The 26,053-nt window shown below is 40.1% G+C and overlaps 2 protein-coding genes across 2 annotated transcripts in view; both read left to right on the forward strand.

Moving 5' to 3' along the window:
• The window catches only part of ldhd (lactate dehydrogenase D), a 98,826-nt gene extending 94,759 nt beyond the window's left edge, over window positions 1-4,067 (forward strand). Inside the window, exons 8-11 of the mRNA XM_053319034.1 lie at window positions 732-859; window positions 1,498-1,588; window positions 2,573-2,684; window positions 3,354-4,067. Of these exons, the coding sequence (XP_053175009.1) occupies window positions 732-859; window positions 1,498-1,588; window positions 2,573-2,684; window positions 3,354-3,534 (512 nt within the window). The 3' untranslated portion in view covers window positions 3,535-4,067. The remainder of the gene's footprint in view (window positions 1-731; window positions 860-1,497; window positions 1,589-2,572; window positions 2,685-3,353) is intronic.
• Window positions 4,068-8,482: 4,415 nt separating this feature from the next.
• The window catches only part of znrf1 (zinc and ring finger 1), a 53,818-nt gene continuing 36,247 nt past the window's right edge, over window positions 8,483-26,053 (forward strand). Inside the window, exon 1 of the mRNA XM_053319567.1 lies at window positions 8,483-8,876. Within this exon, the coding sequence (XP_053175542.1) occupies window positions 8,483-8,876 (394 nt within the window). The remainder of the gene's footprint in view (window positions 8,877-26,053) is intronic.

The raw sequence follows: 26,053 nt of genomic DNA on the forward strand, positions 1-26,053 counted from the left end.
GACTATTGGAAGGAATTTTCGGTGCAGACATTAATTGTCTCCAGAAGATGAATCCCAATGACTCCAGTTATCTCCTGACTTCATTTAAGCCATCAATATGTGTGAAAGTCACACTTTCCATAACCTAAAGTAAACAAGAGTTCATTATTCATATGCTAACAATGTAACATTTAGCATATAGTCAGTCAAAAGTGTGGACACAATCTTGCAAACTATTGGCTAACATGTTAACAGAGTAACCATATCATGCTAAAATTCTAAATGTGACAAGCTTGATGTTAACATACTCAGCATTCATATTCAGGTTTTTAACATTAAAGTTTCATGCTAATAGCAGAACTTTGGCAAGTAAGCCTGTATTCAAGCTAGTGCATTTGCATGCTAAGCTCTTAACTGGTGTGGAATGAGCAATGTAGGGCTGCAATAACACTTTTCTCCACTGCCTGAAAATGCGACTCACTGCTAACATAGTGCTTCTCTATTGCAGCTAAGTAATTAACATTACAGCTAACACAATGCACTTTTAAATCTGTAACACTTTTCAAAACCTAAAGTAGTGGAAGGTAGAATGAGCTGGTGCAGTAACTTTCAGGCCATCAGTTCTAAACATTAAAACCATAGTCATTGTTAAACATGGCAGTTCAACTATTACGTGCTAACAATCCTACAGCTATAAAAATGATACCAGTGTCACAACAAAAACTTTTTTTTCTCTCTTTTTGTTTCTACAGAGGACATCACGCAGAGTAATGGAGGCTCAGATTTCCAGTGGGCTCAAGATTCGGAAACACGGAGCCGGTTGTGGAAAGCTCGTCATGATGCCTGGTATGCTGCTCTGGCTCTGAGACCTGGCTGCAAGGTAAAGACAGTCACCTTCCACTTTCCACTGCAGTGAATGTATCAGGATTTAAAAAGCTGGTTTTAACACTGAAATACTTAATGAAACTAATGACCAAAAACATACAAGTCTTAAAACTACTGCAGGAGTCGAAATATATGAAGTTTACAAAGAATATTCAAAAGTGAAGAGCAGAAAAGGGACTACATTTAACCATCAACTAACTTCTTTAATTCACTGAGTAATATTCCAAAGGGATAAAACAATGTTCACTGTATCATGTTATCCTCGTTCTGCGCTACATTACTCTGCTGTGTCACAAACTCCGCACTGTCAGAGCTCAAGGTAGTGTTGCTAGATAAATGTGTTGCCATTTAACATTGAACAACAGGGCAGTTAATGACTACTGTGGCTGAAAGGCTTTGCCTCATAGCTCTGTACTAAACTAACACCATAACCATTCTGAGGCACTTTTATGTCTCGCTTTATTAACGTTTTAAATCTTAGTGGTTGCAAAAGACAATCACTTGATGTAGCTCCAGTGCGGTGACCTTAACTTCCTTGTGTGCCTGTATGTGTGTATGTATGTGTGTCTGTGTGTGTGTGTGTGTGTGTGTGTGTGTGTGTGTGTGTGTGTGCGTGTGTGTGTGTGTCTGCAGGCCTACTCTACAGACGTGTGTGTCCCTCTGTCTCGACTACCTCAAATCATAGTGGAGACAAAGAAGGACCTGACTGAGAACAGACTTACAGGTGAGCGCTGCAGAGAGCGATATTAATGGTGTTTATTTGAAGTCGACCCAGACCTAATGATGTTAATTTGCTTGTTCCAGTGGATATAAAGCTGCATGATACAAAACTTATTACAATCAGAGTATTTAAACAAAGCGTAGACACTGAACAGGACTGACAGGAAACCTTATAGTGCTGCATTACAATCTTAAGAATGTTAGTGGAGTAAAAGTCATAATAGATTTCATCCATTTGAAATGAATTAGTTTCTAGAAGTGTGTATTGTGTGAACGGTCTATTTAACAGACTAACTACAGTCATTTAAAATAACCTTCAGATCAAGCCTCCTAACAGCACAGTACAAGATTACTTTTCCTCTCTTCATTTAATGTGGCCAAGCTGCTTTTTGTGTAGCAACAACAATGTGCAAATGAAGTGCTGTTGTCTATTAACTGACCCAAACTGCTGCAGGTACTCTTTTAACAGCTTTTAATAGCTGGCATAGAAAGCACAGATCTTTTTCTAATGGATTCAACTGCAACAAGCCATCTGAGATACATGTTTATTAGTCTGTATTGTTTATCGCATTGTTGATACATGCGCCATCATTTGCTGCCAGTCTGAATTTGGAGCACATCCTTAGTTTTGGTTATTTAGTAATTGCAGCATATAACCATAACAGCACACATCAACACCCACATTTTCAACCATATTGTCAGTAAATAAAGTAAACAAGAGGCAATTACACTGAACCCTATATGCAACATGTAGTGTCATATTAACAGCAAATCTGTCTATGTAATCTAAATAATATCTAGTCAAAAACGAGCATGTACATTGTTTAGAGACAGTGCCACAATACACACAGTGCATTAGATTAATCAATTGATCTATCACCTGTACCCATTCCTAGTGGGTAGGTCATCAAAATGAGAGACGGGAGAGGGGAGGGACACACCAGAAATACCTCATATCAATTCACTTCTGACTTCTGTCTGCCATCAGGTCCCATAGCAGGTCATGTGGGTGATGGTAACTTTCACTGTCTGATGGTGTTGGACCACAACGATCCAGGAGAGGTAGAGAGGGTTCACCTGTTCACTGAGAGACTGGCCAGGTAACCTTTCTTTCCTGCCATGCCCCCCCCCCCCCCCCACCCACCAGACAGGGCTTTGCTTTACTCTCTTATAAACTGATTTTTAACGGTCATTCATGTGCATACGCCTCAAGCTTCTGCACATTTAGTCAGGCAGATAGGCCTCACTGCTCCCTTTTAGCAACTTTTCCTTCACTCTTCAACACCTTTCTCTTCTACTTAATCCTCCCCACACTTTCCCTAATCCTTTTCACTCAGCTCGCCTATCTTCAGACAGATTCACCTCCCCTTTGGCATGGCACTCTCACCCATATCGCTTAGCTCATATCGATTTCAGAATAGAAAACTTTCAGTCTGAGGTTTTGAAAAGGATGTTGGATACTGTGGGATCTATCTGTAAACAGGGAAGTTTTTTTTTTGCAAAATGCCTATATGTGCTTCTCCAAATGTGTTTTGTGACCCTGTAAACACCACTGGCTTTACTGCATGCAGTGCTAGATCCCAAAGGCACAGAGAAGTAGAAGGAGAAAGTGTGACAGGACATTCACAAAACATAGTGCACAACTGTAACTGGAATCCAAAAGCTTGTCAATGAGATAGCATCCTTTAAAAGATACCTTTGTTGGAAGTTGGAAGGTACTCTGTGATTTTGGTGCTGGAAAATATAATAGTGCTTTGTGTCCCCTCCAGGCGGGCCCTAGCCATGGGAGGTACCTGTACAGGGGAGCATGGAGTGGGTTTAGGCAAGAGAGCTCTGCTGTGTGAGGAGATGGGACCCATGACCATCCAGGTGATGCAATCTCTCAAGGACGCCCTCGACCCAAACAACCTGATGAATCCTGGGAAAATTCTGCACCCAAGAGAAGCTTGAAGACACAGCCAGTCGGTGGCATGCTTGAATGAAAGAAAGAATGAATGAATGAATGAATGAATGAAATGACGTTTTAACAGCACCTTGCACATTAGAAGTATTTCTTAAAGCAGGAATTGGGATCCAGGCAGGGATAAATCTAATGACAAGAGGACATTCTACGAAATACATTACTATTTATAATGGGAATTACTGGGAATTGTACATATCGCCATTAATGAACAATGTACTGTTTTCCAATGTAAGCAGTAGACATTTAATCTGAAAATGTAAGAGAATCAAGATAGTGAATGGATTATGATGTAAGTCCTCACCATGTAGCATTTGTCATGCAAACACTATATGTCTGTTTGAATTAGGGTTACTCTGCCTGACCAAAGAGCCTTTAAATACTCAGGCTAATTCTGTTAACTGCCAATAATTATGGTTAAATAAACTATCAATAACTGAATTGGACTGCTTTGTACTTTTTTGTTAATAAAAATTATTGTTTTGAAAATGTAATATTTTATATGTGGTTTCTGTCTCCTCACTCTGTTTATTGTTATTTGACATCAAGCTAAAATGTAAATCTTTGGCTGGTCCCAGCCTATTAAATGTACCACTGACAATCTAATCTGCATAGATTCATACATAGTGTCTGGTGTCTCTCTCTTTTTCTTTTTTTTTCTTCTTTTTAATGAACTTGTAGTCCAGTCTAAAATGTTTCACCTTAGACAAATATATGTAGATTACATTAGATTATTTTATTTTGAATGTGTGAAAGAAAAAAACAAACAAAAACAACATATTAAAAAAAAGAAAGCACAATGTTCTCACTGAAAACAGTGAACTAACCTAACAGAAAACATGATGCAATGCACTGTCAACCACATCCGAAAGGGAGTGGGAAGAAGTCAACACTTCCCATATACATATACATACATACACATATATACATACATACATACACATATATACATACATACATGTAAATAACTAGAGGTGAAAAAATAATCTCAAATGTTTAAAAGGTATTTCATTAAAGAAACTGTTAATTTGAATGTTTTATTGTGTCTCATTAAATCAGTCACACACACAGCACTGTCCAACTTCTATGTGTGGACATGTTGCATTATTTATATGATCAAAATACAGTGAAATGCGTTCAACTGGTATTGCTATCAGTGGCTAACCTGGCTAGAACTGATTTTCTGACTTGAAACTGGTACGACACAAACTCGGGTGTGATGTCATTCCCAGCTCCGACTTCCAATTTCTGAGGTAAATTGGACGCAGCATTGGTGCACAGGTCCAGGGAGCATAGGGTTGTCCATCTTGAAACAAACAAGAATGACAGTATATCCCAAAATGTCAAACTACTCCTTCAAACAGGTTTGTTGAAATGCTCTCGCCAACAGATTTGAAGGAAAATTCAAGTACAAAATGACACGTTTCAGGTTGTGAACATGAAGTGCTGTTGGAGTGAATTTTCTGCTTCCACTTACGTACCATGGACATCTATAAAGCAACATCTTTTTTTTATTATTATAACTGCAGCAAATGTGTTTAAAGCAAGCCACATGCATAATAGTCTTAGTTTAACTACATGTATGTACCTAATGTCAGCAACCCAAATAAAAAGTGAGGTTTTACTTTGTCCCATGTCAGCTGTCACTGACAACCTGCTAAATTGTGTCCTACAGTACTCTATACACAAACCTATGTTTGTATGATGCTTTGTTTTTTATGTTTTTCTTGGCTCCAGAGAAAACAAAATTGAAAAGGAAAATGAAGAATATTGCTGGCTGGTTGTGAGACATGATTTCCTTTTTTTCAGTTTGCATCAAGCATCACTGTCACAAAGACATTGAACTGGACTGAAAAGGAGGCATACAGACTGTTTGACTGCTGTCACCACGTGTGTGTCACAGTGAAGAAACACTACCCTGCTCCACCACAGAGTGTCAGCAGTGTGTCCCCATGGTAACAAACATGCAGCGCCTCAGTCATGTGGCTCACATTAGAAGATGGACTAAATAAGATGGTGTTAACAGATTTCTGCTTGTAAATACTAGTGTCACAGCTTGTAGCCATTAACTGAACCTTATGGAATAAACACAGCATGTTTTACCACCGAGGGCCAATAAAGTCTTTCCATTTTTAATGATCTATCTTTTTAATGGAGTACATACTAAGTATAGTGTTTTAATGCAATAACATTACACTGTGGGACTCATAAGTGTTTTGAATTAAACCTGTGATCTACAAAAAAGCTGCTATTAGCGTGCACATGCTAAATTGTTTACATAATGTAAAACAAATAGTGAGAGAGGCTCCTTCTTAGTGCTTCAGCCTCATTCAGGGTAATATCTGTCACATGCATGAACGTTTTAAAGACAGTGAAATGTCTTTCAGCTGTTTGCACTCAAGAGCGTGAGGATACTGAAGTCATGTCCTCTTTAATATTTCTAAGAATTTTGGGAGCTTTAATTAGATGATGAGAAGTTTTCTTTAGGGTAAATATCTAACACTGGACTGCTTTGGCAAAAAAAATCTAAATTACAATCAAAATCATTAAGTATTATCTACCGAAATGACATACCTGGTAGTGTGAAGAAGGCTGACATGTAAAGTGTGGAAATATAATGAATAGTTTGATAAATAAAATATGAAATTGTGTGATTTTCTTCATTAAATACATTTAAATTGTACAGGGTTTGGTTGGTGGCTTATGTAATAATTGTATAATGACTCTCTGAGAAGTCACTCTTTAAGGTTTGAAAAGTTCTATGTAATGGCTTTATTAATGGTTAGTAGATTGTGGTTTATAGGTCAGTTAGGAGCATTAATAACACATTTTGGGGTTGCCACATTGTGACAGCTAGTGTTTATTCTATGTTTTCCCATTTGAGTATTTCTCAGTGCCAAATAAACCACAGCAACTCTGCACTTCTACCCACAAGTGCTTTGTTAGAGTGTCTTCCTAATGAATTAACAGGAATTGAGGATAGGAGAGGAGTTTAAAGCTATTAATTACAACTTAGAAACCCATTATTAAAGCCAACTTATCAGAAAGTGGTACCAACAGTGTTTTAGTTAGATGGGACTCATTACCTCAATATTTCTAAAATCCTAGCTACAGCCCTGCTAGATCTATCAAAAATACTTATAGAACTACATTTATGTAATGACACAATTTCATGTATTTTTGTTACTTAACATGCACTGTGTGAGATGACTGACCTGGCAACACACCTGTGCACCCAGTTTTAGTGATTGCACTATTCTTTCTGTGTCATCACCTATTTTCAATGTGTGCTAAGCCTGCTGAGTATTACTGTACATCTTATCATAATGGCAGGAAGCTCTCAAATTAAAAGCACCACAGCCTTGTCAGTGCCTGCATCTTCTCCCTCTAGTCTTATATTTATATTAGAACTATTTGAGATGATATGGTTTGTGTGTGTGTGTGCGTGTGTGCGTGTGTGTTTACATGCCCGAGGAACCAAGAGGGGACCATTTATAGGCCTGCTGTCATTATAGCAGGATAGATTAACACCTATCTCAGTAAGTACAGTACCATAGTTTACCTTATTGGGTAACGAGGCCAACTAGACAGTAAAAGGCTGTCTGCGTGTTATTGTGAAGAAACAAATAACCAAACAGAATGAAACCAGCCTAATTAAACACACACACACACACTCACTCACACACACACACATGCACAGGATTAGACCAAGTAATCCCCAACAAAACATGTGAGCCAGTAATCCCAATAATTTAGCATATGGCGAAAAAATCTGTGCATAACTTGGTAATGTAGCAGAGCAGAACAGGATCATGGGAAATGAAAAAGACTACACAGGTCTATTCCACAATTAACATATTAATGAAGAAATTAAATCAAGAAAGGAGATTCCCTCTAACTTCTAAATATGTGCATTTTCCAGACTTGCTTATATGAAAAACTGGATTTCTGTGCAAGTTATAAGATATTGATACATTTTGATTAAAAGTAAATCAAAAGCACACCTTTTTTTTCTTTGCTCTTAATCACAATTTTATATTTTAAAACTACAAAATCCAATTTAGTCTCAGTTAGGTTTGTGAAAGTAGGCTACCAGATGGCCACAGCTCCAGAATGCTCCATGATAATAAAAAAAAAAGCCCTCAAAGTAAATCATTTTCAAGCCCAATTCCCCTACAGTGGGAATAAAAACAAAGTGTGTTTGTATCTGCCAGCACTGTCTCCTGTCCTGTCTGTATTTATGATCCGAGCTTGCGCACTGAGCGCCTCCATTGTCTGACCGGCAGCGGAGAGGAGCGGAGCGCCCATCTGAGCGCAGGGGAGCGGCTACACTGTGACCCCGATCTCCGGGAGAAAAAGGCTGGGGGAGACCACCAGGACCGTAGAGACAGCGCGGACGGCGACGTCATTTTATGTCACAGACAGACCGTCGGTTTTTTGGGGTTTTTTTTGTGGCGATCAGACAGACAGCAACAGTTGTCACGATGTCTGAGATCAGATGAGACGAGAGCAGCGGAGTGAACATTGCGGCTCTGCTGTGATCCGGGCCGGGCGGGAATGATACAGCCGTCTTAATCAGCTGGGACAGCGAGGAGGGGAGCGTGGACGTCAGTTTGTCATTCAGCGTGTCAGCCACCCCCCACCCCCCCCCCCCCCCCTCCGATCGTGTCGAGGTTTTGTCTGCGGCTGAGGTGAATCCAGACGTCAGGGCTGGCTCATGCTCCGCTCAGCAGGGAAACGGGCTGTTGCGTCTGCAGAGAGTCACAGCTGACGAGCCTGCTGAGACACACGGACAGACAGGCAGGCAGGCCGAGAGACAGACAGGAGTGAGGGGAGGGGGGCGACAGCCTGTTTCGGCTCTCTCGACCCCTTTGCGGATCGAGCCGAGCCCCCTCCTGTTTCCACCCAGAACCCCCACCCATTTGTCTCCCGCTTTGGATGGGGGGAAAGCAGAGCACGGCGGGGCGGCCCCGGGGTGCTTTCCCCGGTGTCTCTACGGATGACAGCGCGGTGCCACCCTCGGCCCACTTCGGCCACTACCGGCCGAGCGGCACCATGGGCCTGCGGAGCCGCTCGGTGAGCTCCGTTGCCGGGATGGGCATCGAGCATAGTCCCGCGGTGCCCTTCGGTTTCTACACCCCCAGAGGGACTGACTCGGATCGAGCCGGAGGGGGGTCAGGGGGCACTACCGCCGCCCCTCACGGTACCGGCTACCAGGACACTGGGGGCGGAGGGCACCACACAGACGGGGTGCTCTATCTGGGGTCCCGGGGGTCGCTGGCTGACACCTTGCCCCTGCACATCGCACCCCGCTGGTTCAGCGCACACAGCGGTAAGGGCGGTACATACACACACACACACACACACACACACACACACACACACACACACAAAACACAAACACACGCACATCAAGCAGAAATGTGGGTGTCAGTCAGCGTGACTGATCAACCATCACACATGAACGCATTTCCCCTCAGACATCAGCCCATACAGACACCTACAATCACGCACACCGTGTTTATCTGCAGGTAAGCTGCTGAATGACACTAATGCAGTGCCATTAAATCTCACCCCTATGAAGGGAAGTTCAGCCCAGTTCTTGGATGCAGCTTTAGCTGTAAAAAAATAAGCTGACCTGTATGTAAAACAGCATGTTTCCCTCAGGGTCTTACTCTGTGTGGGCTGATGTGGGCAACACTCACCATAACAGCAGCAAACAGTTGGCCACCTGACATTTTTCTGCATAAAATTGTCTGAAATATAAGATATTGAATTTTACAGATGCAGTTAATGAGTCAAAGTACACTTAAACAGCCATTTTGGTCATAAGAAACAGTGAGAAGTGCTCTTAATAGGTCATTTATTTTGCTGTGTGTATGAAATGGGTTGTGGTGAGCATATTGTTGCAGGGTACTCTCCGTCTTGACTGTCACCACTGCACTGTCTGCATAGGTCATTCCTTGTTGTGTGAAATGACACTAATAAGCTTGTTGCCAAATCTGGCTGAGTCAATTAGCCTGGCGATTAGAGAGGAGTGAGGGAGGGAGGAGAAATTGGAGAAGGAAGAGAAGAGAATGGAGGAAGGTGAGGTAGGGAGGGAAGGGAGAAAAAAGGGGGAGGGTGGAGGATGGAGAGAAGGGTTGAGAGGAGTTATTCATGCTTATCATTGGCTTACCTCTCACTCCACAATGTGTTTCTGCGTGTGATAGAACCTGTCAGGCCATCAGCCTCAAGTGCACACACCTACACTTGCACTCATACAGCTGTTTCCATCCCAACTGCATGTAAAGAAACACACGTAAACACTCAGCAATGAAGTCCTCGAGGAAGATTATAGGCACACACACACACACACACACACACACACACACACACACACACACACACACACACACACACACAGCAGACACAGCCAGGTCCCCAGGCTCTCATTACCAAAGCCATGACCAGCTCACAGCAGGAGAATAGCAGGTTGAACGTCAACATCTCAGCTGTTTTTCCTTGCCGAAATTGCCCAGCGACCCTGATGTGCTTTTGTATCAGTGAGATGAGATAACACTGTTGGACGAGGTGGAGAATTTGAGGAAGGTACACATGTCAGAAAGAGAGATTGAGCTCTGAGGCCTTTAGGAAAGAGTCGATATAAAAGAGACACCTGAGTGTTCACCACTAAATCCCCCCCTTTATGGCTCAAAGTAGTATTTAAGTGAAGGCCTTGACATTTTGGGGGGCACTGTGACTGTGGGGCAGTAGGGTGTGGTCAGCTGCTAGCATGTGACTAAAAAGGTGAGGCTAGTCGTGACCACATTGCTGGAGGTCATAGCAACAAAAACAGGAGAGGTAAGCAGGAGAAGAAGGAAGAACAACAATTGATCCTGGTGATAGATGCAGCACATCTCAGCCTCAGACAAGATGACATAAAAAAAAGACAGACAGCCCATGAAGATGAGTGACAAGCATTGGCGCGAGAACTTGACCATTTGATGGAGAAAAGGGCAAGACTGCAAATACTCCTCCTGTCTCTTTGAGAAAAGTTGCATCTTGCACAGCTAATCTAGTAGTCCTTTTCTCAGGATATAGTCTGAAGTATCTGATGGAGGTTTCTGTTACCAAAATATCAAATCTTTAATGCTGTAACAGAAGACTTGTTGCTACTGTGGGGAGTTTTGCCCTTTTTCATCCATTTCGACCTCTGCTCCGATTGCTTAGCATGACCTTTCATTTCACTTGTAACTCCGACAGAAATGTTCCTCTCACAGGGGTTTTCTGTTGGTGGAAGAGATTTTTCGAGAAACTTATTGGCTGCCTTAGGCTGTGTTCAGAACAACAGTAGAGCTGTGTCTAAGAATGCATGGTCCCCATTTATTTCAGTTAGACCACTGTGGTGTTGGCACAGTAGGGTGCCACAAAGGGTGAAGTTAGTTCATACTTCGATTTAGACACAAGCTGCAGAGTGGCATGCAGACAGTAGACACACTCCTATACATACTACGATTTGGTATCTGTTGTGACAAATAGTTAAGTTGTGGTTAGTGACAGATCTCGCCACACAGATTCAAACAAGCATCCATTTTACTATTCTAGTGCCTGCGACAAAATTCTATGTTTGCCAGGCTAGTCTCTGAACATAGCTCATAGCGCTGTCTAGCGCTGTCAGTATGGTGAATACAAATAAGAAAATAAGCCTTCAGTGTCATTTACATATATTGTTTTATATGTGGAAGCACAAACAATCAAACACAGTAAGTCATTGTCACGGCTTTTGTCTTTAAATCATTGTAGTCATTTTTGGAAAAGAATTCAAGAACAACATAGCATAATGCTTGAACCTCACAAACATTGTGGCTTTGGTGCTGGGTATTTAATGGTTAAAGTAAAAGACTGATAATTAAGTCCAAGGTGGTGCCTGTAAGACTGTTTTCTGCTTTCTTTAGCCTGGTTTGGTCTTTGCCCTGTTCCAGGCATTTATCTAAAAACAGGCATTTCCATTTGAGAGCAAACCAGTTGACCCAAGACCTGGTCAACAGGGAGGTTTCTTAATATACTTCCAAACCAAATCTGTTGGGACTCATGCAGCTGTGATCCAATCCAGCTAAAGGAAGCACTGTGCTATATGATTTAACACAATGAACATGCTGTTTGTGATTATGAATTGTAATATGAAGAAATGGCTGAATTGTACAATGAAAAATGAAAGGAACGTACCAGCGTTTTTTCATGGTTCAGCCCAATGAATAGAAATCACATTAGTGTGAACCATCATCCAAACTATGCCACTGGGAGGGACTGAGCTACCATCCAAAAGTTGATCTTCTGTTGATGCAGATTGCACTGATGTAGACAGGGATTTCTACAAACAGGGACCTCCAGGAATATCAAAAGAAAATCATGTAAAATACTACTTTACATGTGGATATTTGGGTTGTAGACCTAATGAATTACTCTACACAACAGAGTGACTGTGCTTAAAGACATATAAGATAGCGAGTTTGTGGACTAGCAATTACTGGTGAAATCCAGTGGGTGTTGTACAAGTTGTGATTGATTGATGTGCTTCCTAAAACCATTCAATGTCTCTCTTCGGAGCTAAATCATGCACAGCTCAAGACTGTCACATAAAACGTCACACATTCAGTCTGTTTATTTGCATTTGGAAGATTAATTCTGCATTCATTGAAACTTAGAGATTTTGAGATTTGCAAAGTGTGATGTATTTCCTCAGAAACACAGGTTGAATGTCATATACATGACTGAGGCTGGGTTACCAACTGGCCAAAGTGGGGACCTAAGGACCCCAGAACTCCAGGGACTCCAAAAGGTCCAATCTTACTGTGTGGCCACTAGTTTTCTGCCAAATTTATTACAATTTGCTTTGGGAATATGCAACACTTTCTATGCTTTATTTATGCCTTGGACATGTGATCTGTATCTGGAGACATTATCTGGATTATATTGCTCTTGTTATCTTGATTCTACCTGCACCGTGAGTGGATCCCAATGTGCAAATTAGCTCGGTGGACTTGTCAATGTTGACAATGCCCAGGTCAAGCAATGTTGGGTGTCGTTTATGTTTTGCTAGGTAAGACTTCTAGCCACTGCTTCTACTTGTAGGTTTTTTCCCAGGCGTGCTTAAGCAATCATGAAGGTGATCTGTAAACTTGCTGGATCAATGTTCTTCTTATGAATACGGTCACCCTAAACAGATTACAATTATACCTGACTTAGATCCAATCACAGGGTTAATCAGAGCACTTCCAGATGTGGTTTAGCCAATCCCATTCTGATCACAATATGGTCTGAGTGCATTTGCCTGCTCATGAAGGCCTGGCATGACATCCCAAGTATGTTTATACAGCCATGTAGAGAAACCATTAGTGTACTTGCAGTACCATTATATTCTCATATAGTGTGTGTTAGACAAAGAGAACAAGAAAACATGACCTTTATATTCACATAGAGATGGATTGTTGTTGACATAGTTAAGCAGATCTACACACATGTACACAGACACATTTTGTTAGATGGATTCTCAGAAGACACACATCGCTGCTGTACAGAAAACACTTGCTGCTTCTTTGTAAAATGGCTGTTAATCAGACAGGCCACAGGTGCCTCTCCCCGTTTGCCCTTGGCAGGTTGGTGTGTGTTTGTGAACGAGAGACAAGGAGGGGGGGGGGGGGGGGGGTTTACAAAGAAAGACTGAATTGTCATCATAAGGAAAAACAGATCTGTCTCTTTTAAATTCAAGACAAAGGATGGCGGTAAAGCAGAGTGTGTGTAGTGTGTTTTGATGAGCGCAGGTATTCACACATTAAAAGATGCGCTTGGAGGCAAATGTTAATCACAACACAGACCAGTAAGAGCTATTGCATTTGTAATGTAGCACGCATACTGACCACACACACACGCACACACAGAGAGAACAGCAGCAGTCAAGTTTCCTCTTCCTCCCATCCATCTTTGGTGCGGTGCAGGTAGAGGTCAAACAAGCTACGCTGGGGCGGATTAAATGGCTGCTGCTTGATTCAAGAACATGAATGGGTTGGAGGATTTAGGATTCATTCATGTATTTACAACAGCTTTATTTTGGGTCCCGTCTCCATCTCACTATACCTCTGCTGACAGAACATATGGCTGCTTGAATGTGTGTGAATCAGACCACACAGGGACAGTGTTGTGTCTGAGGTTGATATTTGTTATTCAGTACTAAGCACCATAGTTGGGCATCATGAAATGATTCAAATATATTTCTTTTTCTGTTTTTAATTAAGAATAGAGCCCTCTGACAACTATAATAGAGTTTTATTTTACTTTGGCTTTTTTTTTGACAGCAGACAATTAGACTTGTCATTGCAGTGAAAGCACATCGTTAATAACGTTAACGATCTCACATTTATTCAAGCGTCTCAGTTAGGCATCACTAATTTTATTATTTACACCTTCAGTTTTCCTACTATGTTATGTCAAATGTCTTCGGTGTTACGAGCCTTATTGAATTTTCCTGTCGATATGCACACAGCTTAGAAAATATTGATATGCTGCTGTTGATTTGTTGGCATATTCAGCTTCTAAATGGTATTCCACTAGTGTTCCACTGGCATATATCCACTCCTTTCAAACATATTTAGATTATCAATTGTAAACTGCATGTGGTTGCTAGTTACTACATAAAAATAAGATGTCACTTGTATTCTACCTCTTCTCTACCACTTTTCATTGTTAGATATGTGTAAAACTGGTAGTTTAAACCATAAAGGCCCTATTAGCCCTAGGGGCAGCAGGTAATATAGGCTAGAGAAGTCTAAGCTTTCCCTAAATTCAGAGTTGGACTGGCTATTGGGAGCAGTGGGAGAAATCTCTGGTTGCTATGTGGGCTGCTTGATCAGCCCATTATACAAAACCAAATGAGTGAGCGTGGCGCTTGAGAAGGCCATCATGACTGTGGGAAGATGATTTCAGTTGCAGCGATTCCCCCGTGCAGCAGAACTGATATGTGCATCTCCCCACTAAAGAGAGAAGCTGTGCGTATTTACACATGAGGCAAAGCAGTGTTAATTCATTGATTATGTAAATCTCCACACACGTTAATGTTCTGTGTCTTTCCACACATCCAAAAGGTCAGCAAACACAAAGTCCAAGTTCATACAGTGAAATTGTTTGGTGTAAAGCAGCTGTGCCTCTGATCAATCCTGTTCTCCGTCAGAGCTGTCAAGTTCATAAGTACAGTTTTTAGTTTTGCTATTTAAATGTCCCACGATATTTGCTGCAGAGACATTACTGCGAGCGTGGAAACATTTACAATGACTGAAAGCGGCCTCTTTAATCTTTAAAGTAAATCGTTAAAGAAAACACTCATACATCAATACAGCACACAATAAAGAAATCACCTGGAAAGCTTGTGCTGCTTGACGTAATTTAAAAAGCAATGTAGCCTACAGGGACTGGTAGAGATGGAGTGTAATGTCCACAGTAAGCAGCTTCATTGTGTTCCAGGTCTCTTGGGCTGATTGAGACACTTCTAACTAGCATCAATGGGTCTATGAGCTGCTCGTCTTATGCCTGTTTTTTCTTACCCCACTATCTTTCCATGTAGGGTCATTCAACACAAACAATATGGTACCAACACAAATACACAGATAGCTTTGCAGACAATTTTTCCCGTTAGCCACCTGCAGTATTGAACCCAACCAAAAAGCATTTTTTCTCTCCATACACCACCATGGTTAAAGAGGTGTCTGTAACTGTTGACAGGACACCTCAAACTGCAAACAAGGTCTATTATGAATCTTTCTATTATGAAGTTTTGATTCATGGAGGTTGTATAATTGAAAAACTTTTCTCAAGTTGAGAAAAGTGATTTTAAAATCTGTGATGTCATCACAATGTAAAGTCTATGAGCCCAGTGGGTACTTCCAAGCAGGGCCAGTGTGGGAAACACTACTGTGCATATACAGTGGAATGTATAATATGGACCTAAACATGGAAACATGAAACTCAATTTTCCGTCCAGTAACCTACACTTATGATTTATGATATATCAGCTAGCGTACATCAGGTTTGTCTGTCTGTTATCTGTCCTGTTAATGGTCTGATATCTGTCATGTGATTGATCTGATCTGATCTGTGATTGGTCTCATCTGTCTGTGATTGATCTGATCTGTCCTGTGATTGGTCCAATTTGTCCTGTGATTAATCTGTCCTGTGACTGATCTGATCTGTCCTGTGATTGGTCTGATATCTGTCCTGTGATTGGATAGGATAGAAGTGGGGATTCCATGCCAGAAAACTGAAACAATTAGCTACAAGTGGACAAAATGGTCTGTCATTTCCACTCAAAACACCCAAATCTCAGCTATATAAAATGTTTTTGAAAGAAACGAACCATGATTTTGTTGTGGATTGGCCTATTTCTCAGATTTGTTCCAAACATTGTATTGGTGGTTGGTTTGGAAGAAATTTAACAACTGCATACTTTTCCTGTCTGAAAATGACGCGACCATTACCCTCCACACCCGCTGTATGAATGAGGCAACATGTTTACACTGGCCAAAGCTACTGTGTTGTATTCTACATTTAAATATACAACTGCACCTGGTAGAACTTAACTTTGTCTCAAAAAAGTCTAAAATATGTAGATTTAAACATTCACAGACGTTAAGTAACAGAAACCAAACTTTGTTTTATAAAATTGCCGTATGATTGCTTTGATTAGTCCAAATGTTCCACATCTGTGACAAGTATGAAAGGCTGGACAGTTTGAAAAGAGTTTGAACCCAGAGAACTGCCACTAAAGACTGCAGTCCTTGAAATTAATATGTCGAAAAACATACATATTTGACAGGAATGAATAAGCCGGAAGAGAAAGAGAGAAAGACAGTCAGAGTGAATGAATCATTAAAGGAAGCAGATAGAAAAGGATAAATCTGCTCATTGTGGTCGGGCATCAGTGTGATGTAACTGAAGGACGAGGCAGGGAGACAGACAGAGCTGGGAAGCTGGGACGAATAAAGCCACATAGACTCAATTTAGTTATCTTTTTTGACTTATGTCAAGCTTTATAACCAGACCTCACACACTATAAAACATCATACAGGAATTCTGTGGAATCAGTTAATCTTTTGTTTTAGGGTTAGGTTAAGTTAAATGTCTAGTTTTATTCATTTCAAGTTAAGCCAAATCACATTTTTCTCCAAAGGAACCTTTTTTGTAGTTTGAAGAAAACATACAATACATGATGGGAACTTGCTGTGTCATGTTTTTTTCTTTTCATGATAATAAAGACAAAGCAAACCATGATAAAGGTTACAGTTCTGACACTGAGAGCAGCCTCACATGCAGACATTTTAATGTAACTGCAAAGCAATCCTAGCAAAACTTTGATGATTATCAGAGTCACTAAAAAGTTGTTGATTCGACATATCTAAAATTTGATTGACTTGTTTTCTCAAAACTAAATGCAATCGCGTTTACATTTTGACGACTCACGAGATAACTTTCAACTAAGTTTAATTAGGGCGCATTTTTGAGGCAGCAGGGAAACTTTAATTTAACTCGAACCAGCTTGAAATGTTCTACAGTGTCATAATTAGATCATATGATTAGGTGTCAGACAGATGTATGAAGAAAGGGATTTTAAAGGGAAAGATACACTACATCAGACCCAACTGAGACAGACAGGTGAGATCCTGCTCTCAACCCAAACACAAATGACTGTCTTTACAGTACAGCTCAGTGCTTTAGCAAGCCTTTGATCATTATATCCGTCAGTCATTCTTCAAAACCAAAAGGCCTTGCCTCCACCCTCCTGCCTCTTTATTGACACCGCCTGTCGATACAGCATCAGTGTTTAATCAATACAGCATTTGCACTCTCTTTCTGACCAACAAGTTTAATCCCCACTGACCTTGGCTGCAAATTCCCCAGCTGCACCTTGAAAGTGAAAACAGCATTTTTAACACTTAATTACATCGCCTGTTTGAACAGAATAGAGCAGAAATGAGTAAAACTCAATACAATTCAATAGAGACCTTTCCTTCACAGGTCTACCCAGCAGCCACAACTGGTGCCATTATTGAAGCCTGTTTGTAACATAGTGGAGCTGCAGTGATGGGTCAACGCACAAATCAATTGTTCATTTGAACAATACTTTTAAGCGGCTGAGTTGAATCAGTTCACCACTGGAACTGAATCAGATTTTCAGATCAGTTAAGCCTGTGACTGCACACATTTGAAAACATAAACGCAGGACAAAGACACTTGAATTTTGCAGTCAGTCGAAGTTGCAAACTTCCTGTTTAAAACAAACAACATTATTTGTTTGCATTGCAGTACAGACAAGTACAGACGTTCTCAGTTGCGGGTTACATGGATGCACCAAGTTTACTCTTATGAATGCGTGTCAGATCAGTTCAGAAGGGATTGGGGTAGTTTTCATGCTGTTTGTGGAATCATCATATTATATTTTATGATGATGTTTTCAAGTGTTAGTACAGATTTGTGTTACCCTGCTGCAACAAAAGCAGCACAATTTTGTCTTTTAAACTGAATTCCACACAGGATAGTGCCACCTTTATTTTGGTGTAAGTGCAACATTTTTGTCTTTTTCCCCACTATCACTGTTGGGATTCAAGTGATTGAGAACAACTCTCGTCAAATTGTTTTCCTTCCACATGGTTTTTCTTTAACCATGTTACTCTTTCTGATACACACACACACACACACATAATTTGTTTTCATTTCTAGCAGTGTGTCTGGACATTATCATCATTGGGAAATTAAAAGTGGTGGGTATGATTGCCATGTGACAATGAGTTTATATTCCTACAAACATTGCATGCGCATAGCTGTACTGATACCAGTGCGGTTTGCATTGCAGTGATATGGAATGTAATACATTTACAATACAATCATGTCTTTTATTTCCACCAGTAAATATTTTTTTCTGGAGATTCAAAATGTTAAAATCTAGTTATTGTTGCAGATGATGCAAAAAGTTAACTTTCAATCTGGTGACTATGCACGTAATGCTTTTTCATAACTCAATGGTTTACTAAAAAGTGAACAACAAACAACTTATAATTATTGTTAATGTTACTAGAAACACTGATTTTCCTGCTATGACAATCAAAATATCTAATTATAAAATTACTGTAATGTGCTATTGTTGTCAAATTCTGTTAATTTTAAATATGTATTTGTATTGAGAACCAGGAAGAGGTAAAAGTGCCCAAACCCACTGAGAAAAAACAACATTTTAAATATTTAAGCAATTGCGTTCTTATTCACACACATTATAGTCACACAGAAACATGTTTTAGCCTCTCAAACACACTAATGCATGCAGTTTGTTCTAAACCAGGTTAGAGGGTGAACCAATGACTCTTGTCACAAAGCTTCATGTAATCTCCTGCCTAAGAGTTCACTCACCCAGGTGAGGTGCAAAGCAATTACTCAGCAAGCCCATCACTTCCTCCCTCTCTCTCTCTCTCTCTCTCTCTCTCTCTCTCTCTCTCTCTCACTGAGCAGATGTCTGCCATTGTTCATGCTATTGTTCTCAGATTACAGACAGACACATGAGCACATCTTCTACCTTTATACTCCAGCACCTTTTAATTTAGATTTAAATAGTAATAAAATAAATCTGGCACGTGGACACACACAAACACACATACATTATGCTGTAGAATATACTCCTGTTAACTTCAATACAAACTTTAAACTGAACTAAATATTACAAGTATTAGGAAATGTGTCAGTGTTTTTAATTTAAAGCTCTATGTCTAACCAAGCATGAAGTATAAAAGCAAAAAGATGAAATGATGCAGTTTGTTTTTGATGTCCTTTTCTCAAACTAGTCAGTTAAAGCACAGTTAACTTCAAAGAACTCACTAGAAAAATAGATTGGTTTAGTTCAAATTTCAGGACATTCAAAAGTGGCATAATTTATTAAGCTGCAGTCCACACTCGCAGTGTTTTACTATGTAAAAGTTGTTAATGTCTGACTGAGTTAGCGGTAACATTAGCTTGACAGACAGAATCCCAGAGGTCCCATTTCAGAGATATCATACATAGCAATACATAGATATGAAATACTTCACAGACTTCACTATTACTGTGTACTATCTAGTACTGCAGCTTTCACACAGACCATATTTTCAAACCCCCCAAAATCAGGACCCTTAAGTGTTGAACACCAATGCGAAGATTTCAACACCATGGACAGCGCCTCAGCTGACCAAAAAATAGGTTTTATCTCCTAAAATCCACCAAGTTTTCTCAATGTGTGCAATCTTTTAAAAAACAAAACGAGGCATACATCTCTCTGTTTCCTATAAATAACTTTATAGGCTATATCGTAAAAATAACTTTTCTGGAGCTCCCAGCACTCAGAGAAGCCACCGCTTATATTTAGCTATCCTAACATGATCTCCATTTTTACTGAAAATATACCCTTGCCGTGCGTTGCCTGGTACTTAACGAAAGAAAGAGTAAGCTCCTGGAGCACTTTAGAAAAGACTGACTCTCTTTGTTATAGCTAAACGTTAGCATACTGACAGGTTCTGTCAGAAAGAGCCACGAGCGTCACAGGATAGCAACCACCTTGACGACACCTTGATTAATTAACATATATAGAGACAAATCAGTGTTGAATTCAAGCATGTGGTGGATTGATTATGTTTTAATATTGTTTAAGGTAATAATGAGCGGGACAGAATATGATAAACATCTATGTAAGCGCTATGTAAGTGTGTGGACTTTTAGGTTATTATATACATAGTTTTAAGTTATAATTTGAATCATATCATATCATATCATATTATTTGAAAAGGTTTTCTCAACACAGTAATCTTTAGCCCACCATTAGCAGCTCATGTAACAGCATTTTAAGCTCTAGGATTGGATTTTTTTAATACCGAAAATCCTAGTGAGAGTCATAGTTAACTTACCATCTTATGTTTTTGTGCACATAGGCTTTTACCTTAGACTTCTTCCTGAACAGTGACTCCCCTCACATTGTCTATGCAGATATTTTTTTATGTTACTTGTTAGTCATGGAGATAGCTTAGGTTTTATTTGTACAGATTTTCAGATATTCATCTCTTTGATTCCTACATCAATCCAATTAAACGGAGACAACTAGAATTTTTTGTTTCGGTGCTTAAAAGATTGAAAACAATTTTACCAGCACATTTTCTGAAAATGCATGCGAATGCACAGATCTCACTGTGAACAGTTTTCATTGGATCTGATCCCTATATTGATAGATTTAGATGCAATTTCTTAAAAACTGCACAATGAAACCAAAAGCCAAAAAACATTGCACTGCTGGACATCATTAGTGACAAGTGAGAAAATATAATTTCATTTTGTGCACTGATTTAGAGCATTGGTTAAATAGAATTATGATAGAAGTATCAACCATTCAGAAATCAGTGTTTTGCTTGCACTTTGAATACACTGTAATTCACCACACAGCTGTAATTCTGCTGAAATTACTACTTCATTAAATCACCAACAAATGAACAGAAAATGTACATTTTTGTGCCTGCCCCAATATTTTCTACAGAAACCTTCATTATACTGTATGTCTGAATTTGAGCCATGGAGTGTAGAAAAAAACGGTCTCCCTGTTCTGTCTGGTAGATGATTGGACGTCTTAGGCCTGAAATAAGTCTTCATTGCTGCTGCTTGTCCTGTGCTTGCATCATCAGGTTTAGGATTTTGAGGAGATGTAAAGAGCCTTCCTACCAGATGCAGATTCTTGACAAGTGTATAATGGCGTCCGTATACAACATATACACGGAGACGAAGGCACAGAAATAAAATCGGCGCACGTCCTCCCACACTCACACCGCAGCGGCACGCGAACGCACACAAATAAAAACACAGCTGATGCATAATGCACAGGCGCAATTAGAGCGAGTCTTGTCCATAGGGTCGGGTGTTGTGGCTGGATTTCACGGCCGAGGGTTTCAGGAACACAGGGATTGGAGGAACATCTGTGCCGCTGAACTGTCTGGTTGCAGGATACGAGAATATAGGTCAGCACTGCAATTTATTTCTGTTTCCTCTGCCTGTCTCTCTCTCTCTCTATCACACACACACACACACACACACACACACACACACACACACACACATTTACACACTATCCCCATATTTCCTTGTCTCTTTCCTCCTTGTTAACTGCATACACAGAGGAGGCATATGAGGACACACTCTCTCACACACACACACACACACACACACACACACACACACACACACACACGTACACATTCAGCATACATGCAAGTGGAGGGGCAGAATGGGATGAAGAACAAGGACGGAGGGTTGAATGAAGAAGAGGCTTCGAGGCAAGGTTTGGAGATGGGTTTTTTGTTGCTGTGACAACCACATAGCTGCCTATCACTGCTGTTTTTCTAGGCATTCACACACACATGCACGCACAAGCAACACACGTGCACGCTCCCACACAAACACGCCTCACCTTTACAAATGTCGCCACGACCCCAATATTCCCTCTCTGGCTGACTTTTGGCACACACACACACACACACACACACACACACACACACACACGCACACACACACACACACGCACACACACACACAAATGCTATTTACACACAAATGAGTAGAAAAAGAGCCAGAACAGACAGTCTTGAATAGAGTAGATTATTGACTTGTTTACCATTTTGCACTTGAATGCTGTATTTCATTCCAGTCTCACTTCCTGTCTGAATTACCTTTGTCTTTGTCTCATTCAGAGCAGTCCAAACATTAATTTCAACAGATAGTAAAGGTTGCATCACCAGTCGTGTGGCTGCATGTCAGCACCATATGTACTGTAATTGCAACAGGCTGGCCAATTATGAGCAGCAAGGGCTCCGGTGGTCACCACGGCAGTCGATGGGCACAGCGACTGTTGCTATGGACAGCGACTAAATGTCGTCACGGCAGAGGAAAGAGACTTTCTAAAGATAAAACTCTGACTTGTGCAGAGCAGCAAAATTTACAGAGTTCTGTACTGCGCCTGACTGATGTGAATGTCTTTCTCAGAGTGATATTTACAGAAAAAACATCCCCATGGAGCCTCATATAGTGTCACATATCATCTGATCAGCTCAGTCAATTGTAGTCATTTTCTGAGGAAACACTGGCATTGTTTTCCTTGGTGTAATTGTCTTAAGTTTATGTACTTCTACTTCAGCAGTCACTTACAGAGATTTCTTGCATTTTCTAGAATTCCCTTGTGATGATCCAACAGGGGAGGAGGTCAAACTTGTTGCATGAAATCATTCATTATTCATAAGCTTTATGTGGCTGAAATTAGTGCTGGAACAATTAGTTGAATAATTGATTAGAACCACACGTTTGTTGTCGAGGTAAAATGCTTCACATTTGCTGGTTTCAACATACTTTCATTTTAATGTCAGATATATTAAATATATGTGATTTGTAGGGCCTGACTGATACTGGAGTTTTATAATACAACAATAGCAAAAAAACATCAAGAAAAAGGGTGAGATATACATAAAATGTTGCCTATATAACTAAATATATTGGTGCATATTGGATAACATATATACAGATATCGATATATCAATATTATATATATAATATTGGCTGATAATATCATCTGACCGGATACATCGGTCTGGCCCTAGTCATTTGCTGTGAGTTTTGTTTTTCTTTAAGTATATTGTATCCCTCGTAGTCTCCTGGTTAGATACACCAAATAATTGCAATGTCCATGTTTTAATTCTGTGTTGCATGTCATACCCCAGTTTCCTGTCTCTTTTTAAGGATGTAAGAAGAGGGTTAGGGTTAGGGTTACCACTACAAAACACTGTGTAACCTGTTGGTTTGAGGCTATTGGTATGACAACACAAATGATGTCAAGGCAGCACGTTTTGCTTTGGCTTTAAATTCTTAGTGAGAAAGAAAATAAAAAGGTCCCAAAATGTCAAGTCATTGACTTCAGCCCTTTTAGCAACCCAGATAACCAGATCAAACTAAACTTAGATTTTGAACATCTTTGTAATTTTGTGTAGATAACATGATTGATTGATTCATTGCTAAAATAATCCACAGTGTAACTAATACTGCAAACACTGATTCTTTCTCATGCGTAGTTGCAGTATTGCTCATGTAAAACCTCATCGTTACCTGATGGCTGAAACAGCATGGCGTATGTGTGGTTGCTGTTCAGAATGAGTTATATTCACCGTGTTGTTTTCCGATCCCAGTTAGGCCCACTGTGTTCTCTGGAGAGACAGGCTCTGAGGTGTTGATTGGGCATTCAGGGAGTCTTTCGTCGCAAACAAGCTAATTTAACCTCTGGTGTCACTGGATCGTGTAAACCCAAAGCACAGACCACACCATTTTCAAGCTGTGGCCCCATCCTTTCTTTTTCTTCTCCCTCTAATTATACATTTCTCTCTCCCTCCCACATCACCTCTCCGATGCACTCCTACCTCTCTCCTCCCTCCACCTTACGTCCATCTAAGGTCACATTATCTCCCCGTGTGACAAACAGAACACAATAGAAACGTTTCTCACTTTCCTGTTTCTGTACGCTCTCTTCTCTCTCCACACCCCCAACATCTCATCCTCTCCTCTTTCTCTCCATCTCTCTCTGTCTACTTTTCTCTTTCTCTTGTTCTGTCCTGTTCCCATGGAAACTGCTGGTCTTTCCGGTATGGTAAGGAGAGTTTGTTGGCGAGAGTTACATTAGTTGTAAGTTGTGATGTAATCAAGCCAACCGTTTCCAGGGCTGCCGTTTATGGTCATGACAGGAGAAGGCTGCTGACGATCAGGCTTCCTCCCGTCTGACTGTGGCACAAAAGAGCTTTCTGAGGTGGAGGCTGTGTGTGTTGACTGTTTGTGAGACAGAACCGTATACTACAAATACTGCTGTCTCATCCAGTTATTATCTACATTGGCTTATATTTATAGCCTTATTTGTAGAGCTCTGAATGTAGCTGTTCAAGATGGCAAAAATGAAACAGAGGGGGCAAGGTGACCCCTTTACAGCAGAAAGTGGGGGAAGGAGTAAAACTATACTAAAATAATCAATGTAGTGTTATATGACACCAATTTTTAACGGTGGTTCACAGTGAAGAAAGAGAGATTATTTTAAGGGGCAAGAAAGAATAAATCGATATAGTGCAACAACAGTAGAAAGACTTACATCAGTACAACACAACTGAAACACTAACCTGAGATGTTGTTGTAGTTGTAGATGTTGTGAGGACCAAGAGCTGGCCACCTTCATTGATTAAGGTTTGGCACTCTGTCTGTGTTACTCCTTTAGAAGACAGCTGTGGTTTATTACAGCTTGGATCTTATTTTCATAGTTGTTATGTTCTGGTGAACTGGTGACATCGCTAAAAAGAAATTTAATCGAGTGAGAAACAGGAGCAGTTAAGATCATCACTCAACCTTCAAGTCAGCTGAATTTGGAAGTTTATTTGGAAGAGAAAACAAAGGCGGACACTAAAATAATGAACCCTGACTGTCCGTTGTAAACTTTGACCTACTAAGATAAGAATTTTGGACGACTTACTTTTATATTTACCTACAATGTCTTGTTTACAACTTATTGGGTCTTCTGTTCATGTTTCTTGCCATGGACAAATTTGAATAACTTTGCTTTTACCTTTACTTAATGATATCCCCATCATTACATCATTACAGTCCCACCGTGACTCTCTGTGGAACATGATTTTACTTTTTGCTGTGTATTGTTGATTTGTAGCTCTTATTTTGTGCTTATTGTGGTTTGTCTGTACGAGGGCTCAACCCATACTGGATTTTAGGGGCTAATGCCAATACCGATATTAGGGAGAAAAAAAACTCGATATTGATATATTGGCCGATAGTGTTATATGTGCAGAGTATTTACATAAACACACAATTTTTTGCAAAGATTCCTCAAATGTGGTTATCAAATACTTGTGACAAAGATATGTAATGAATATTCATATGTAACAGTTTAACAATATACTTTATAGTATAAAATGACATGTATTCAATTTGAATTGAAAAAGAAGAAGAAAAAGGACCAAATACACATAAAATGCTGTTTATATAACTTTATAAACATTTTTTTAAAAGCACGTATGGGACAACATATTCACCAATACCGATATATCTGTGATGGGCCAATGTCGGCTGACCGATATATCGGTCGAGCTCTTGTCTGGATGCTGAAGCTGTTGTGTTGTTGCTGCTGTCTGTGGTGCCCATTGAAACTCTGAATAAGTTATTTGTTGGTTGTTAAAGCACCTGTTGCTGTTGCTTGTCTGTGACAGGTGGTTGTTTGGGGCCTGTGTAGAAGATCTGCTGGTTGGTCCTTAAAATGTCTTCATTCATGACTTCATTTCAGCCTGTGTTGTATTTTAATAACTAACCATAGTATTGTAAGGTCTGAGGGATATTTTTGCATGTAAAGTATAAAATGAGGGTTTGTGTGATACATGATACATGTTTTTTCATAAG

This window comes from Scomber japonicus, chromosome 5 (assembly GCF_027409825.1).
Source record: "Scomber japonicus isolate fScoJap1 chromosome 5, fScoJap1.pri, whole genome shotgun sequence".
Lineage (NCBI taxonomy): Eukaryota > Metazoa > Chordata > Actinopteri > Scombriformes > Scombridae > Scomber > Scomber japonicus.